The sequence below is a fragment of the Hirundo rustica genome, chromosome 11 (genome assembly GCF_015227805.2).
Source record: "Hirundo rustica isolate bHirRus1 chromosome 11, bHirRus1.pri.v3, whole genome shotgun sequence".
NCBI lineage: Eukaryota > Metazoa > Chordata > Aves > Passeriformes > Hirundinidae > Hirundo > Hirundo rustica.
This window is the reverse complement of record NC_053460.1, coordinates 15922226-15941517: the sequence shown is the minus strand read 5'-3', so window position 1 is coordinate 15941517 and position 19292 is coordinate 15922226. Positions and strand designations below refer to the sequence as shown.

The 19292-nt window shown below is 42.4% G+C and overlaps 1 protein-coding gene across 2 annotated transcripts in view; it reads left to right on the top strand.

Annotated features, from left to right (window-relative positions):
* Positions 1–10818: 10818 nt before the first annotated feature.
* Positions 10819–19292, top strand: part of LOC120757993 (neural-cadherin-like) — a 60978-nt gene continuing 52504 nt past the window's right edge. For both annotated transcript variants that reach the window (XM_040075755.1, XM_040075754.2), the window contains exon 1: positions 10819–11827. In XM_040075755.1, coding sequence (XP_039931689.1) covers positions 10819–11827 — 1009 coding nt within the window. The remainder of the gene's footprint in view (positions 11828–19292) is intronic.

Genomic DNA, 19292 nt, shown 5'->3' with positions numbered 1-19292 from the left:
AGCAGCCCGGAGTGCGCTGTGTGTGAGTGTGAGGGCACAGCGGGACGGGAGCAGCCCGGAGTGCGCTGTGTGTGAGTGTGAGGGCACGGCGGGACGGGAGCAGCCCGGAGTGAGCTCTGTGTGAGTGTGAGGGCACAGCGGGACGGGAGCAGCCCGGGGTGCGCTGTGTGTGAGTGTGAGGGCACAGCGGGATCAGCCCGGAGTGCGCTGTGTGTGAGTGTGAGGGCACAGCGGGATCAGCCGGAGTGCGCTGTGTGTGAGTGTGAGGGCACAGCGGGATCAGCCCGGAGTGCGCTGTGTGTGAGTGTGAGGGCACAGCGGGACGGGACCAGCCCGGAGTGCGCTGTGTGTGAGTGTGAGGGCACGGCGGGACGGGATCAGCCGGAGTGCGCTGTGTGTGAGTGTGAGGGCACAGCGGGATCAGCCGGAGTGCGCTGTGTGTGAGTGTGAGGGCACAGCGGAACCAGCCCGGAGTGTGCTGTGTGTGAGTGTGAGGGCACAGCGGGATCAGCCGGAGTGTGCTGTGTGTGAGTGTGAGGGCACAGCGGGATCAGCCGGAGTGCGCTGTGTGTGAGTGTGAGGGCACAGCGGGACGGGCACGGTCCCCTGGGCTGATGGAACACCGAGGCTCTGCCGTGTCCGTCCCTTTGTGCCAGGGACTGCCTCAAATGTCACCGTGGACTGGTGGCCTGGGCTCTGTGTCTGCCACGGGCTCTCCGATTTCCTCTAAAAGGCAGCCGTGGGGACGCGATTCGGTGGATCATTCCACGGGAGAGGCAGGGAGCGGCGCTGTCCCCATCTCTGCTCGCATGGGGCTCCCCAAAAGTGCCTCCCTGTGCTGAGCCCCCCTGCTCCCCACTTCGGTCCACAGTCCACAAAAGACATCCTTGACCTTCAGCCACGTCTCTGGAATCAAATAAAAATAAAAATAAAAATTAAAATAAATTAAAAAACAACAACAACAACAACAACAACAAAAAAAAAAAAAAAAAAAAAAAAAAAAAAAAAAAAAAAAAAAAAAAAAAAAAAACACACAACCCACCACCCGCCGCCACCACCACCACCACCAAAACTTCCCCCAAAAAAACTTCCCCAAAAAGCTGACAAAGGTACTGGTCCTCATCAAACTGGGTACGGAGACACTCTAACAGCGTCAAAATAGCAGTACAAGTATTACCAGCACACTCATTTAATAGCTTCAGTCACGTTAAAAAAGTAACTTTTCACACCTCAAATTTCGGCCTTTGTAGTTGGTCAATCACATTTCTTATTAAAGGCTGTAGATTTTCCACTTATAATTTAAGATTTAATCTAACCTAAGAAACAACCCCAAAAGCTGCTCTTCCACGATGAACAAGCCATAACTCCCTTAAAGCAGGGCTAATAAAGATGTATTTACCAAATATTTCCGGTCTAGTTTTAAACAGTAACAAAATGTGTCAAGCGCTTGTTCCTTTTAGCAACTCTTGCAGCGAATGCAGACAAAATTAGTGGAGTTAATTTTCTTTGGCTCTTTCCGTGTTGCGCCCTCCAGATGGATCACAGGAGCCCATCCGTAGTGCCTGGAAGCCTCGCATCCATCCTCGTGTTCCGAGAAGCACGTTCCGACGGACTGAGAATCAGGGCTATTTCGGGACGGCGTTTTTAGCGGCTCGGAGGCAGCATTCGGTTTGTCCTTCCCCGTGGGCAGCAGAGGGAGCCCTCGTTCTACACAAGAGTATTCGGCGCTCATCCTTAAACCAGAAAACAAAACAAAAAATTACTGGTTTGTTGTTTTGTTTGTTTGTTTGTGGTTTTATCTTTTTTCATTTTTTTTTCCCCCCGTGCAGTATGTTCTCCCAGATGAAGCTTTAATCTATATCGTACATCTCTGCTGCTGTAAATTCACGCTCCATTATACCACCATATGCTTGGCTTCGCTCAGAGAAAGCTGCAGTAATCCTAATACTTCATCTCGCTTTATAGATATTTGTGTTGAGGGTTTCACTGCATATTGTTTGCTCACACACTTAAAGGTTATGTCTTAATAAGTTGCTCTGGATGAGTTTATTAGCAGGGAGCTGGCAGTTGATGCTTTGAGAAGGTGCCGTAGTTATTCTCAATTGCGATCCGAGGCTCAGGAAGCAAAAAAGGAGAGTCTGGTTCATTAAAGAAATCTGGAGGCAACAGTGCTTTATGTTGTATATCATTTTTGGCTCGTCAGCTGCCTGGTTTCTTTTTCAGCTGCTCCCAGGTATAGATAATTTCCCCTGCAAACTGGGCAGCTCTTAATGCAAAAAGCATGAAAGGATGGACCAAAGTTTCTCAGAATCAGTTGAGTTGTTTATACTGTTCAGAATCTTTAGCTGTGATGCAGAAATAGTGGATTCTGGAAAGTTCTAGGTACTTTTGATATATGCACAGAATTCTGTGTATCATTTATATTGATGAAGGATTGTAAACAGAGAAGAGATTCTTTAAAAGGACTGTTTTTTTCTATTTTTAAAACTCATCCTCTGTATTCTTTAGGGATGTTAGCTGTCAAAAATGGTCAGTATGAGTTGGTTTGCAAGTAATAATGCACTATGTGTATGCTAGGAATTCAGCAGAGTTATCAGGACTACTTGAGATACGTATAAATCTCCAGAAGATCACTTTCAATAAGCAGGATCCTTCACAAGCCCTTTGAGACTCAATTTCAAACACTAGAGGGCTCAAGAAAAGCTGCTGATTTTTCCCCACAAGGTTTTAGTCACTATAAATGGCGTCTTTCTTTAAGTAATGCTCATATTGACCTCATAATCATCCTCGGAATGACACCGTATGAGTCATAACAGAATGCATGAAAAAACTCACGAACAAAGCATCTCATTCCTCAAGAAATTGTAAATAAAGCAAAATACTGATGGTTGTGACAACACTGCAAACTCTGTGTTGAGCACTTCTGCTTGGAAGACACACTGGAAAGCACTGCTTGATGAAATCCTTGCTTAGTCATCTCTGGCCTAAATTAAAATTTTAATAGAAATTAATCACAGAAACATTGCTATAAAAATTGGCAAATATTGCAATGCCTTCAAAATAAGTATTGCAAGACTTTTCCACCTTACAGAAGCCGAAGTAAGATACTTTGGAAAAGTAACATTAAAAAAAGAAAAAAGGAAAACTGAATTGTGTTTGATGAGAAAGAAATTAAGAAAAATTTACTGCAATAGGAGAAATTACAATCTCAATAATTAACAGTGAATTTTAAGCATCTAATTAGTAATTATATAATAACATTGTGCTTGTTTCAAAGCTTACTGAAGCCATAGAAGACTTCCTCTTTAATTTCCATTGCCCCATAAACAAACACACCAATGCAGGCAAAGATTATTTGCAATGCAACACTCTGAATGGTGCCTCAGCAGTGGGCACTCATAAATAAATAAATGTGTCATGACAAACACTGTCAGGTTGGATCGTGGCTTTCAAAGATTTGTATGTAATAATAGTAAAATACAGTAGAATGGATTTGGAAATGGAATGATATCCAAGTGTGAGGAGATCTCGGATTGTAAAAGACAGGACTGAGAAAAGGTAAAATATTTCTCTTTACAGTTTTGCTGACAGACTTTTTAATGGCATTTAATTTCAAAGAATAAATAGCAAATGTTTTATAGGAACACAATCCATATAGTGCCATCAGATGTGAGAAGCACATTCAGGTGATTCCTTATGATATATATTTAAAGTGGGATACACTTTAAATATATAAATAATAAATAATAAATACATAAATACATACATAAATGTGGGATACACATTAAAGTGTGATAGTATCCTACAGATTTCAGTAGGAACTGAATTGGGGTTTAAGTCCAACCTGCAAACTACTTGAGTTCATGTGTAATTTTCAGTCCATTGAAATGACTATACATACATACATACACACACACACACACACACATATATATGCATATTTCCTATTTTTTATTTATTTACATCACTCATGGGCTAACAGGTATCCATAGTTATTTTAACCTGTCCAAAGCCATTAATGGGATTTTTATGACTATATATATGCTCTTACACCTTAATTTTTTTTTTAACATCTGTGTTAAATGTGGGTGTTCTGTGGTTTATTTGTTTGGGGTTTTGGTGTTTTGGTTTTGCTTATTTTGTTTTTGTTTCATTATCAAGAAGTAGAGCATGCAAGCCTTTGATTTTTTGGCTAAAATCTTACAGTTTAGGTTGTTCATCCTCCTTCTGGGTATTGTACATGTGCCCATGGGAAGCAGCTGTGTGTAATGAGCTGGAGCACAGCAAATCCAATAAAACAGGAACTCTGCATTATCAGCACATATATGAAGTGAGGGTGGACTGTGGCTTAAACCAGTTCCTGGTTTTCTTTTGGAATTGGAATATTTTCCTCTGATAATATTTACTGTATTGTTAAATTTCTTCAAGATTAAGCATTTAGTCACTTATTTGTTGGTTTGGTTAATAAGGAATGCTGACTATTGTTTTACTGTCCCTTCTTAAAGACTTTTTTGCCATGTTTCAGGTTCAGAGTAGGAATTAACTTGGATTTTGACAGTTTAAACCATTGCATTCAGTTGAGCAGGTTAAGCACTGCCTGTAAGAGAAGATCAGGATTGTCCTTCCTTAGCTCTCCTTGCAGCTGAACATTGCTTGTTCTGAAACACATTCCCCAGCTCCCCAAAAATCTGAGCTATGGGTTACAGGGAGTAGACAATTTACAAATATCCCTCTAAATTAAAAGGTAAGCTGTTGCAGTTGCCAGTAGTATTTCATTTAGTAAAATTAGATACTCTCACTTTTACAGAAGTGTTCATTTAGGAGTTTTATAAATGTTGCCACATATAGATGTGGAATTTACCCTTGTTGTCCACCAGAATGACTTTTCCTTAAACAAAAATCAAAACAACCTGAAATAGACCCTTCCATATTCTTTGAACTTCATACATTTGAAGCATGCCTCTATTAAAAGATACCACTGTATAAAAAAGAGATGCATTAAGCCAGCAGTTCTCTCCTGGTAGTATGTACTTGCTTTAGTAACAGACATGAGCTAGTGCTGGTTTTTTACTTATTTTTGGAAATGACACAGGTATGAGATGCACTAGATTTTTTTTTTCATTGTTAAGTATTTACTGCTTTCCAACTATCAAATTTTGCTGTAGCCTATGGAAAAGTGTCCACTTTAAATGGTCTGGAACACTGTTGGTTCTAATTATTTATTTAAGAGCCCATGGAATAAAAGATGCACATGAAAAAAATATTGAAGTTACCCACTTTACCTCACTGTCTGTTTGCCCTTTTGATTGCTGTTTCACTGAGATGAAAATAGAGACAGGAATAAATGGAGGGCAGATTTCACAGTAAGATAGAGGGGGGTGATTGAAAGACTAGAGCTGGGAGAGGAAAGGTGAGACTGGGGTAAAAGTAGAGCTTGCTCATGTTTTACTTCTGTCATTTCCCTTTGCTTAGGCCGAGGCGTGCTGAGAAGGCCTGAGCTGAGCCCACGGAGCTGTGGCTGTTCCACACCCCCGTGAGCTGTTCTAGGAGAGGGGAGTGGAGCAGGACAAAGTGAATATCCTAACAGAATTATGAGGAAAGCAGGGGATCTGCTGTCTGAGCAGTGCTTTACCTGCAGTTATTTCCAACAGAATTAAACAAGAGGTAGACTGACTGCCTGCAGCTTGTCTCACCACACTTTCTTATCACATGAAAGATGAATCCTTCACAGAGGTATCATTCCTCACTGATTCCTTGGGCTGTACAAACAATATTTTCTCTGTATCCCCTGTATAGCACCCATAAGCTTTGGTTTCCAAATTTCCAGCATTAATATGCTTGAGTATTTTTAACATGTAAGAGCACAAAATGTAAGTTAGATAAATCAGAATATTAATTTAGGTTTGTATCACTGTCGAGCTTCTTTAATTCTCAAAGATGAAGATGAGATAATTACTTTAAAGGTGATTTCTGCCCTTGTTGGTAGCAAATTATTCTTTATCACTGACTAAACCAGAATATTTCTTATAATAACTGTTCTGATTGACACTTGTGCTAATTGTGATGTACAGTATGAGATACCTCAAATGAACCAGACACCGGTGCATGGTACTGTCACACTGTTTGCAGTTATTTAAACAAATGTTATTTTCAAAGGATTGTTTATAGAAACCTCCTGTAAGTACCTTTCTCTTAAATGTGCTGCTGTGTGATACTTCAGAGTTTGCTTCCTTCCACTTGTGAGCAAACCCCTCTCAGACCCCGGAGGTCTCTATGGAGGAGTGTTGCACTGGGCATTGGATCTAGGCCAGTCCATGTGTGGATCTCAGAGCTGCTGACCTTGGCAGCTGTGGGCTCCCTGGTTTTGTGGCAGTTTTCTGCTCTAGAGCCTGGAAGCCTTCACATCCCAAGCCATAGGGCTGCAGTCCAGTGATGTCCTTCCCAGAACTGAGGAATCTGGAACACCAGGTTTCTCAGCAGCCCTTTAGGCTAGTTGCTGGGCAGATCATCAGAAGCCTGCCTGGCTTCTGCTGGAAGCTGGGCAGTATGGAATCAGATCCATTTTCTTTGCCAAATCTGCACATTCTGACAATGTAATTTGTTCTTCTGATTAATTCTGCTGAGGTAAAAATAGTTTGGGTTTCACACACAGAGAAACATGATGACCAAAACAAAGGATATGAAGTTATGGAGAATTACACTTGTGAATAGGAAAGACAAGCAAGAATGAGTGGGTTCTTTATGTTTATTGCACATATACAAATAATTGAAAAAAATTAGAACAAGGTTTACTAAGATTTAGTGTTGAGCATATGTATGTTGTGTTTTATGTACTGAATATGAAAACATCAGTCTGCTTCTCACAGATATTTCACTAGAGCAGTATGGGGATGGAACATGGTTTTGAGGACAATGAGTGCTTAGAGAGTAGGATAAAGTCATGCAAAAATCATCATTAAAAAAATGTTAAATTATCTTTTCTGCATCAGTCACGTGTCAAAAAAACTTTATCATGTGAAGACTTAGGGGCTTAAGAGAAGCTTTTCTGTAAAGGTTTTCAAACTGTTTAGGGACATTATTAATGACGTGTTTCTATTGGTAAGCAGTAAGGCACCAACCAGGGAAAACCTTCAGAGTGCGATTCAGTGACGATTGTGACTGTGTTGTCTGATTTCAACACACCTCAGGTTTCCCTTTTTGATATGGCTGTACAGCTGATTTAACTTGATTATAAGTAATGTAGGAGGTGTTTCTGGCTGCATAGGTACGTCCATTTAGGTACATTATTGTAATTAAAACATTTCTCTAACATTCTTGGACTTGTATATAGCACACCATGCTTAACAGCAGAAAGGGTCTTCCAGCTGGTTGAAATAAACTGGTAAAGTAATTGTTATAAAATAATGAAAGATACTGGAAATGTCACTAGCTTTTTCCTTTTGGAGAAGGAATTCTGCTTTTAGCATGACAGAATGTGTTTCTTGCACTCATTTCAGTGCTAGATTCCAAGAAAAAATTGTGACTTATGGAGAGAAAGCTGTATAAAGAACTAGCAAGGATTAGACAACAGCTGTATGTCTGAATAATTTAGATTTAATTTGCAAAATTATGCAGGAAAGGATTATCACTTGTACTTGCATTTGAGAGAATGGAGCTACATGTGTTGTTATGAAAAGTGACAATGTACAAACCATCTTGAATTGCACAGGGGCTGTTGTGTCACTCTGGGCTGGATCCTGCAGAGTTGCTTGCCAAGACACTTGTAGAATCCTGAGTGGGGAGTAAATAGTGTAGGATGAGCTTTCTTTGTCTGGATATACAGCAGAGCAGAGCCCTTCCTGAAGGTTTAAGCTTGTGCTTGAGAGGAATGCCAGGTGCACTGGTGACACAAACAACATCTTGCTCCGGAGGGGTCAATTAATTCTGTTATGATTATATATTTATAGTTATTTATAGTAAAAGATCTTAGGGGACTTCAAGCCCCTTTCTTCTCCTGGAAATCCAGCTATTGAGTATGTGGCAGCCAAGAGCACTCACTGCTTCAGGCATATTTGCCTTTTGATCAAAAGCAAAGTTGATTGTCCCACTTTTCCCACTGCTCTTCAGCTACAAGGTATATGTAAACCAGGAAGAATGTCTTGTTCTTCTCTTCTGCCTCAATATTGACACTGCAGTCCTATAAGGTTAAGGCAAGATTCTCCTCAGAACGTTTCCTGCTCAAATTTTAGAGGAATTCTATTTAGTAAACTGCAAATTCTGCATTAAATGCTTGTCATGTTGTTTCTGTAAAAAAATTTATGATTTATATAAGTTTCAGACTATTACAATTCAGTAATTTCCAAACATGATTTCGTAACATTGACAGAGATTCTGATTTTATCTTGGCCTTGCCATCACCTGGTCACACAGGTGACCCTCAGTAACCACCAGGTTGATTTAGCCTGATGTGACCAGGAGATATTGGTGGTCATGTGAGATCTCTAGAAATGATGCTCACCTGCACTCCAGGCTTGCAAGAATCTATGCAGTCTATAAGCCTGGGCAGGAAATTTAATCTCAGGTATGTAGGTGTACCTTGAGAGATGTAAACCCTGGATTTTCCAGGGAAAAGAGGAAAACTTCAAGTTACTGTAATAAAAGATGTACACATGTAATTCAAGGCAGAACCAAAAAAAAAAATTCTTGCTTCAATGCAGGGCCTGGTGAATCTTGATAAATCCAAATTTAGAGGTAACAGAAATAGAAGGTTTGTAAATGGGAAAATGCTCTGAAACATTCAGAGAAAAGGAAACTGTTCAACAGTCAAGAAAAGGAAGAAAATGATGTGTGAAATTTATTATATTCTAGACCTCAACAAGCTTGTGAAGTAGAAGACCTGAGGAGTTTGTACTATAAAACCACTGTAGTCAGGTTTTCTGGAGGTGGGCTGAAGGATTCTGGCTATGCAATATCCAGGGCACCAATTCAGATTCCCACTGATTTGCGGAGCTGGTAATAGGATTAGAGAGTCTCAAGTATTTCTCTATGATTACCATAGGGCAGTGAACTATAAAGCAACATACTTTTATTCTTTTAATAAACAATAATATAAGGTCTCTGATTTTGTCTAAAAAACCTTGTGCAATCTCCCTGTTTCCTGTCTACCTGCTGATTAGGATAATGTAGGTTGAGTTCTGCATTTGGAATTGAGAATGAGGCTGATCTTTAGTCTGTTAAAACCACGTGTGTGTTTAAATTACTTACCTGTTGAACTTCTGATGCAGAAGTGAAAGACCTTGCAAAATAGAGTACTGTTCCTGGTATGTTTTTACAGAAGGAAATCCTAGTGGATGTAGAAAACACAACTGAAATGCTCTCACAAAGTGGTTTGATCAAAATTTGATCAAATAATAATTGTAGATTCCTTGTAGTATCCTTTAGTTAGGAAACTGTTGAAAAAAACCCTCCTTTTATCTTGAAGTCGTGTAAACCTTTGTGACCAAATTATGGGTTCTTCCCATTCCATTCTTTATTGCCCTTTGCTCTGTACACATAAACAGACCTCACAAATTTTCTATTTTAAGGCCAAAAAAGAGCCCCCACAAAAGCACTGAAGATAACATCCCATGCAGGAGAGTGCTTTTATAGAGACATTTCAATGTGAGGTGTAAAGGGAGAGAATATACTCATGTGTGAAGCTAATGATTTGTATCTCCTTAATTGCTCGCAGGATGAAATGGAGAAGGTCACTCACCGTTGATAATAGTAGAGCACTTGGATTTTTCAATCTGAGTCTCCCATAGACTTCCTACTCGATCCTGGACTGCCAATTCCCCAAAAAGGTAACCAGTTTCTCTGAAAGGCTTACAGGAAGGCAAAATTTTGTGTCTATGAACTTTTTCACAGTCTTGAGTGGCACACGTAAAGAAAATGCACTGTTTTATATGAAATGTAAACATTATTCAGTCTCATGAAGTTTGAGTAATGTGACCAATATGGAGTATCTTTTATTATTTTGCTGTTCTTTAATCTCAGAATGATTCTTAATCTTAAATGATTCATGTACTAATAAACACAGTCAATCCCCATTTTCTATTGTGTTGGACTTTATTCTTGAAAACACTGATCTGTTTTGAAGAGAAATTGCATAATCTAGTAACTTTTCCTACAACATCCCTGATTTATGTAGTCATATAACATGGCAAAATTTAGCTTCATTGGGTTTTTAGTTTTACTCCAAAAATCCAAACAGGCAAATAAATGTTGGATTATATTTCCCTCTGGTTATCACCAGAAACATTCTTTAGTCAAATTACATTTCATCAAGAAATTTTTTACCTTCACAAATCGGGAGGTATAAGGGAGCTGATTAATCGTGATCAAAGATGCAATTTTAGGTCAGGGACAGCGCTCAAGTACAAGCTGAGAGCAAAGCTGACATTTTAGACTAGGTAGCTGCCTAGAAATCAACGATTAAATGTTTTCAGGGGACACCGGAGTGCTGCGGGAGCCTGTTCGACACGCGACAGACTGCAGGACATCACCCGTGCGCTGATGCTCGCGGCGCGTGGACGAAGAACTCTGGCGCTGGGGAAGGCGGCGGGCGGGAGGAGGCGAAGCGCCGGTAGGTTGTTACATCAGCGGGATCACTTGGGCGGCCGGCGCAGCGGGCACCTCCTAAAGCAGGCGCACGGGACGGTTCGCCCCGAGTGCGCTCGGAGCGGGGAAGGCAGGGTGGGGGCGGGAGCGGCCCCGTGTGCCCCGGCCCCTCCCCGCCCGCCCACTGCGGGCAGGGCAGCGCCGCGCATCCGCCCGCAGCCGCCGCCGCTCGCAGCCGGCATGGGCCCCCGCGGAGCGCGGCGCGCCGCCGGCTGCCTGCTGCTCTGCTGGGCTCTGGCCGCCGCCCGCGCCGCCCCGCGCAGAACACCCTCGTTCGACGGGCACGTCGCGGAGAACCGGCCGGCCGGCACGCGGGTGCGCGGGCTCAGCATCCCCCTGACGCGGCTGGGGCCCGAGCCCTGGTGCGCCAAGGTGCAGGGGCGCCGCTGGCACCTGCAGCTGCTGGGCGAGGGCCACTCGCACTTCCAGGCGTCGCTGGACGCGCGCACGGCCCGCGTGTGGCTGCGCACCCGCCGCCCGCTGGACCGCGAGGCGCGGGAGCTGTACTCGCTCCGCCTGGGGCTGTGCTGCAAGCGCTGCGCGCCCCGGGGCGCCGCGCCCGCGGAGCTGGCCGCGCTCACGGTGCGCGTCCTGGACGACAACGACAACGCGCCGCGCTTCGTGGGCCCCGGCTCCGCGCAGCTCCGCGTGGAGGAGACGCTGGCGCTCAAGTCCCAGGTGTGGCAGGCGCGGGCCGAGGACGCCGACGCGGGCGCCAACGCGGAGCTGCGCTACTTCGCCCTCCCGCGCAGCGCGCACTTCTTCGTGGTGCCGCGCAGCGGGCGCGTGGTGCTGGTGAGCTCCTTGCTCCACCTGCGCGCTCCCATCCAGCTGCGCCTCTACGCCCGGGACCGCGGCCGGCCCGCGCTGCTCAGCGAGCCCCTGGAGCTGGAGGTGCTGCCGCAGCCCAAGCGCCTCCCGCCGCCTCCGCCTCGCCGCCGCCGCGCCGCGCTGCCGCCCGCCGCGCCCCTGGCGCTCACCCTGCCCGAGGACGCCCGCCCGGGCACCCGCCTGGCCACCCTGGCCCCCGCTCGCTTCGCCTCCGCCTGGTTCGAGCTGCTGTCGCCGCCCGTCGAGGAGTCGCCGGTGAGCGTGGGACGAGAAAGCGGCGAGGTGACGCTGCGCGCTGCCCTGGACAGGGAGGCGGTGGCCGCCTGGGAGCTCGTCGTCCGCGTCCAGGAGCGCCGAGGTGGGTGTCAGGCCGAGTCTTAGACCAAGACTTAGTCTTAGTCGAGTCTTAGTCCCTACAAGTAGTAGGGACGAGCTCTTGTCCCGTCAGGGAGTCTCGGGACAGTTTGTCTCCAGGTGACAACAAGCACCGCGCGGTGGTTTAGCATCAGGTGTCACGTGCGGTGTTGTGGAATGTACTTTTGGTCTTTTAAATCTGTAAATTATTGGTGTTAAAAACACTGGAAGTGACAAGAGGCACTATGTAGCATAGGAAAAGTGAACTGTGCAGTGAAAATACTTGGAGCAGTAAGGTGTTCAGCAGCATTTAAGTGTTTCAGCGGTTAGAATTCTTAGTTGTTAGTGAGTGGTTGACAAGGCACGGCATGTTAGATAAACATGATTCTTACACACAGGTATTTGTTATTAAAGTGCTCCCTATAGCTCTCATCCTGTAAGTGCCTAACTTGAATCATGCAGCTGAAGCCATTGAGTTTTGAGTCATTAAAGTTGAGCGTGTTTGACTCACAAGCATGATGAGGGGTTTTGCAGGACTGGAGCCTCTGTGTTTAGGTAGGTGTTTTTTTAAAAAAATATATCTCAGCAGTTCAGTGTGCACCATTAAAATGGCACGGCTCTGACTTATATTGTCATTTTTCACAAGCTCTTACTCAAGTTGAATGGAGCAGATGATTTCATTTACTGAGTACACATACTGCTTTTTAAAATTCTCTTTTCAATTGTCATCTTGGTTAATATTTTTCATTTACAAAAGTACAGATAAGTTTAAGCATGTTTTTGAATGGTGGATATCTCTGCACCTTCACCGTGTTGCTTTTTTTATTTTTATGTTACTTGCGATTGTAACAAGGTTCCAAGGATTGCCCAGAATGAGTATTCTGGAGAAAATCTTAGCAGAAGAAATGAGTTGGTTGGCCTGATTTCATCTTGGAAAGGTTCAGGAAGGGTTTGGCACGATGGGACTGGTGGTGCTTGTGGAAGCGATTAACTGCTCAGCAGTGCAGCTGCTCGCTGTGATTTCCCTCAGCCACAGAGCAGCGCAGGCGGCAGAGATGAAAAGCTTCCCACGCGATTCCTCTCCCTTATCTCGCCTGTTTTGTGAGGGGCAGCCCACAGGAGCGAAGGCAGTTTATTCCTCGGTGTCTGTGCAATCCCTGAGGATGTCTGCAGGGCTCTAATTAGCGCTGACAGTTTCGGTGACCCGTGTGAAGCATCAGCAGCTCCTTTCGCTGGGTCCCGAGGAGCAGCAGCTCCCAGATCCTGCTCTCGTTCTCTCCGGGGTTTTGTCGTGCCTGTCGCTGTCGCGTGTTGGTGGCAGCCGCTTGCACCGGCTTTGCGCTGTGTTCCAGCCTGAGCTTTGGCTGCAGACCAAGGGCTTGATAGACGGATTTCGGAAACACAGTGCTTTGTGCGTCCTACGCTCGCTACTCAGTCTCGAGCGAGGCTACCTGCCAAGGGGAATGCCGTTGCTCCGAGGAATGACAGAATCCATCGGCTCATTCCGGGTGTGCTGCTGGCATGTTCACCCACTCTGGCATGTGGCTCCAGTTCCAGCCCTCTGCTGGTGTCACAGCTCCTTCTGTCAGGATCAAGAGGATGTTGGTAGAGAAGTGGTAGCTAGCCTTGCCCCCGGTTACTGCTGGTCTTACCTTTGTGATAATTTTTTCTCTTACCTAGTCTGAATATAGAAGTCTGAGATTGCCTGGAACAAAGTTTGTCACTCTGCCGTGCCTGAGACTTACTTCCAAGGCAATGCTTGCTAATGAAGTGTTAAAAAACGTGAAGCAAGTTTTAACTTAATTTCAGGGATTTTTTTTTTTTACCATCATATAGTTTCACTAAGTAGTTTGGAGCATTTCCCACTAGCCCAATGTATTACTGCTGGCAGTATGTAGTAGTAAGAGAATAAATCTGTAAGAAATACATAGGACTAAGTTCTGACTCTGGGATTAGGTAGACAGCAATTAATTGTGGACAGTTCAAATGCCATACTTTAGATAGTGGTGATTTAAAATGTCTTAATTTAAAGGAGACTAAATTCAAAATACATCTTATTAATACTATTGTTTTCATCAGTAAAGGTTAATAATGACTTGATACTTTCTAAACTCTTTGAAGCTACAGAATGCTTTCATACTCCTTTTATAGGAGTTAAAATACATTTAACCTAATACTTTGAAAGAGATTTAGAAAGTTCTGCCTCTCTCCTTACAATCCAAACTACAGTAATCCGAGAAAAGAAAACCAAAAAGAAGGGGTAGGAGCAAGATGCCTAGCATAACTATGTGTTTTACTTAGTCTGAAATAGGCGCAGAATATTGCAAAAGCTCTAGGAGAAAACACAATATTGACAGAAGTGAACTTTCATGGTGAATAAAGTGTGGAGATGGCTACACTGAATTTTGTTGTGAATAAAAGTGCAAGTTCAGATACTTTCTCCAGTTTATTTACTTTTAACATTTGTGGTCCACTTATTTTGTATTACACATAACCATAGAACCATAAGTATTTCAGTAGCTGTGGGTTTCTATTATTAGAGCTTATTATAACAGATACATGTTCATTTTCAAGTGGTATAAAGATGTATTAATTTCTTCAAAAAAATTTTTATTTTTTTTCCCCATTTTCCACTGTTCTTCCTGCCTGGTAACCGAGAACTGAAAATGAACCAATAATTAATTCTGTCATTATTCTCCTCTTCAAACCAGGCAGTGATGTCAGGGATAAGACAAGGTGTTTAAATACTTCAGCCTATAAAGTCTACCTTCTTTTTAATTTCACTGTAGTTTATTGTGGTTCATTTTTAAGGCGCACTTCATTACCTACAGCAGTAAAAAGTGCTTAAAAACGTTGTGCCACAAGTGATCCTAATGCATCTCTGGGCACAATAACTCTCTGGGCCGTTTTGTTTTGTTTTTTAACTGATGGGGCATTCTCAAAATAATAGCGAGAGGATGGGTATATGGTAATAAAGCAACACTGAGCAGTTTCTTCCTAATTTATGACAGCCCCCACTCTTTAGTTCATTAATGAGACCGTGTAGGAGATGCCCTTTGCCTGAATTAACTTTTCTTCAAGTGGCATGTAACAGACTGTGTGTTTGTTGGGTTTTTTCCCCTTCAGCTAAAATAGAATTTTGAATATTTTCTTCTCAATTCTGTCCTGGATAATCAGCACAGCAGTGTGTACAGGGCTGATGTTCCAGATGCAAGCAGACCTTTAGCATCTCAATATCCAGGTATCTTCTACATGTTCATGACAAGGAAGGGTTTTCTCTCTCTGATTTGTGTTTTGTTGGAGGTGTGAGTTAAGTGAGCTCACTCCACTTGGCCTGGCAAGTACCTACCATTGTAACACACTCACTCATCACTGCATAGAGTGTTTCTTGGTGGACCATAGGCTTTGTGCTGGTATATTTTCCTGTGTTGGGGTAGATTTGAGGGGCTTTTGCAGTATGAAGAACTTTTCAGCATTCAGGGTAGAGGTTTTTTGGCAAAGCTGCAGTTGAGCTCTAAGATTTTTGGTAGTGATTTGCACAAATCATTACTATAATTATTTTCATTGCCAGTGCATTGCATGCTCTGGTTGCTTTGTGACTGGATATATTTTGGTTATTGATGTCATGATTTCATTTTAATGCAGATGCCAAAACCAATCTTTTTTTTTATCCTTTGAAATAACAGTTTGGTCTATTTTACTGCTACAGTAAAATTAACTGCAATCTGTAGAGGAAATAGTATGTCACTGTTTATTCATTGTGTATCTCTCTGTTTTTTGATACTTTGTAGATTTAGTTCTAAAATACTTTTTGTTTTCTGGAGGCAGTAATTAGTCACTAGAAAGTAGGAACAGAAGAATCTGGACCTGCAGTGCTCAGTGTTTTTTTAATGGAATGGGTTCTCCTGTGCCTGTGGAGGAGTTTCAGGGCCTGGACAAGAGAGGACACAGTGCCTTGGTTGGTATTTCAGCTTCAGGTGAGCTCTTACCCAACCTGGACTGGAACACTGCCAGGCTGGGATCATCCTCAACCTCCCTGTGACGTCTCTTCCAGTCTCTCACCACCCTCACAGTAAAAGATTTCTTTCTAACACCCTAACCTAAATTTCTCCTCCTTAAATTTGTGCCCATTATTCCTTGATTAGTTATTGCAATTCCTGACAAAGGGTGTACCTCTGGCTTCCCTGCTGGCTCCTTCAGATACTGGAAGGTGCTGTGAGGTTCTGCCTTGGCACTGGACAGAAAGATCAATCTTGAGAGCTGAAAACACTTGAAATTGAAGTATGGCCTGGCAATCTTTACATTTTTCATAATTATTCATCATTTTATCCAAAAGAAAAGAAGCCAAAATGCAAACTTTACAACTCCAGACCAAAAGGAAATACCAGGAAAATCTTATGCATTAGTTTGTGCCATGAAATGCTAAAGAGAATGCCAGAATTTCAGGGCTTAACATGTTTTTTGGCACATGGTCCTTGAGGAGAAGTTTCCTTTAGTGACCCCACTGATCACTCAGCCCTGGGTTATATTCTTCAGTTAACCTTGCCTGGAAGGACTGATGGTTATGCTCACGTTTTTTGGTGGCACTTCAGGATTTTATGCCATTCAATTCATTGGGACACAATTTATTATGCAAAAGCATAATGCCATTTTAAGTTTTTACCCAGTGAGCAGAAGGTAGAATTTCTTAGACTGTCATACACATTAATATTTCAACCTGGGCTAGCATTTAATTTGAGAAGGAGCCATTATTATTCCATTAGTGCTTGGGGGAAGTGCATTAAAGATCCTGCCTCTCTAATCCTGCTGTCTCGAGCTCCCCTGACCTTACTTGATCCGTGGGCATTAGCTTTGTAATCTCCTGTCGTTCGTTTTTCCTTGTCAGGGGATTCACTGAGGGTGATGTTTGATGCGCCTTCCAACAGTTAACAGCATCACTTATATGTTAAATATATTTATCCTGTTTAAATCAACTTAGAGAATGGAGATACCAATTTTAGTAATATTTTCACCTTGAAGGATTTCATGCATGGAAGTCAAGGATCATGTGTTTTAATTTTATCTGAGGCCTTAGTCTTTACTAGCTGTATTGATTCTGGGGGGATCATCCCTAAGAATTAAGTAGCTTCTGGGTGATGTTTTGCCTTTTACATTTCTTATTACCTCTTTCATGAATTATGGCTGTCAACAGTTACATTTCAAGCTGAGCTTAAGTTGAAATCACCATCTATTTTCCAGCAGATGGGTTTCATTAAACTGCAGTGGGTTTCATGCAATTTAGTAAAAAAAATAGAAAGAAAAAAAAGTGTGTTCTGTGTGCATTCAGGACAGCTATGGGTGTTTACGGGCTTGGAGTGTTACTGTTTTGTGGTAGAAAGGAATGTCTGAGGAAGTTGTGGAGCACCATCTTGATGTTTGATCAGTCTGAATATTTTGAAATTTTCTGCTTTCTATTCCAAGCAGTCAGATTAAAAATATCTTTCTGAGACTGCTATGACTTGAACACCAAAGCTGTTTAGATCTTCTGGCTGTTTATCATCTCAAACATTCAATTACTGCAAAAGAAATAAACTTCTTTTTTTTTTCAAAATCTAACTAAATTTCAGCACAAATTTGACAATTTGATAGAACTAATAAATTATAGCACATTCAGGCCTGGTTGGATGGGGCCTGGAGCAGCCTGGTCTAGTGGGTGGTGTCCCTGCCTATGGTAGGAGGTGGGAATGAGATGAGCTTCGAGGTCCTTTCCATCCCAAATCATTCTATGACTCCATAAGGATCCATGGAAGGTTCAGCTCAGCAGGCTCTGTTGGTGAGGCTACTAATTGTGGTGGCTTTTTTTTTTTTTTGTCCCTTTCCTCCTTGCCCATGAAAGACTACAGAGAAACAAGCTGGATTTTCCCCAAGAAATTCTATGGAAAATTTCAAGAGAACTTTCCATCTTACAGTGGCACTGTAGCTGCTCCTGATTTAGCCGAGTTCTCTACTTAAGATAATGCTTTTTGGCAATCAGTAGTAATTCATTACAACACATGTTTTGTTATTTAAGGATGTCTGTCGTGATTATTAATTTGCAGTCATTATTTCACATCTGGCCATGCTTTGTTTCCCTGACTGCCACCCTCAGAAGATTGATGCCACGTTGTGAAGTCCCTGATAACGTGGTTATCACCTTAATGCCTTTTAATTGGTTATTTTTGCTAACATCCTTCCTGCCATGATCATTGAGCTCCTCTGATGCCTTCTTTACTTTTGTTTTCTGGTTTGCTTTAACTTCTGTTTTAAAAGCTGTATGATGGTAAGGAGCAGAGACATGCCAGGCTGTCATTATTCTGTCTGCAGAAAAGATGAGGCATATTAGGAGAGAACGTGGGCTGTCCCCAGCTTGAGCCCATCAAAGTTATCTCTTTAGAAGGTTTATGTTTTATGAATGAGCAAACTACTGTACTTAAAAGTAGCCCGTCATATACCTCAGGAATTTTCAGAAATGACAGTAGAGAAATGTTTATGCATAATTGTCCTATTTTTTGGAAGGGTATACAGTAGGACTGGGGACAATAACCAGTAGCTTTTATCTCATGTTATGGTATGAAAATGGGAAAAGAGATTTCTCCTGATTGCAGCTAGAGGGCTTAGGGCATTAAGATTTTTTTCTGAAAATGTATTTTCCCAAACCCTATGTCAGTAGGTATTTTACATGAAGACATTATAGAGTGGGGTTTTAAAATAGCACAGTATGATATTTGCAGAGAGTCTTTGAAATTTCAGTATCCTCTCAACCAACTCCAAACGTTTAACTTGGAGTAACCCATACAAAAACCCCCTGAGTTTTCAAAAAAAAAAAAGTCTATTTAAGGTAAGAAGTGGGAGCAACCTAAAAAAACCCCACACAAGCCATAAAGAAAAATACCAGCTTGAATACTTAATTTGCTGATAGATGTAGGGCAGTATGTAACAGCAATAGTAACCTCAAGGCTTGCAAGACTTTTAACACTCTCGTAATCTCCTTTTAAAAATAAATTGTAATGACCTGAAAATGCCTGGGGCAACCTAGCATCTCACCCATTATTGTTTAATCATGATAATATAATATCTCTTCCCTCAGTACATCCAAGGGATATATAATGTTTGTCCACAATTGCAGAGACGTGTTCAGTCAACCACATATTCTCTATTGTCAGATTTTTTAAATCAGAATGTCTGGCATTGTCAGTTTTATCAATTATACTGATGCAGAGAAGCTTACATTTTTAATGAATAGAAGGATTTTATTTTCAAGTCTCATCTTACAGAATTATCCATTGGATTTTTGAGAGAAAAGACAGTCATGTAATCCTAATGCAATCAGAAGTCTAAGAATACGTTGGATTTCACAGATTGACAGCATCTTTTAAAATTTGTCATGGTGAAAAGAGATGGGTTTAGAGGCAGCTCTGACCTGCAGTATTTGAAGCTGCAGTCAGACTGTT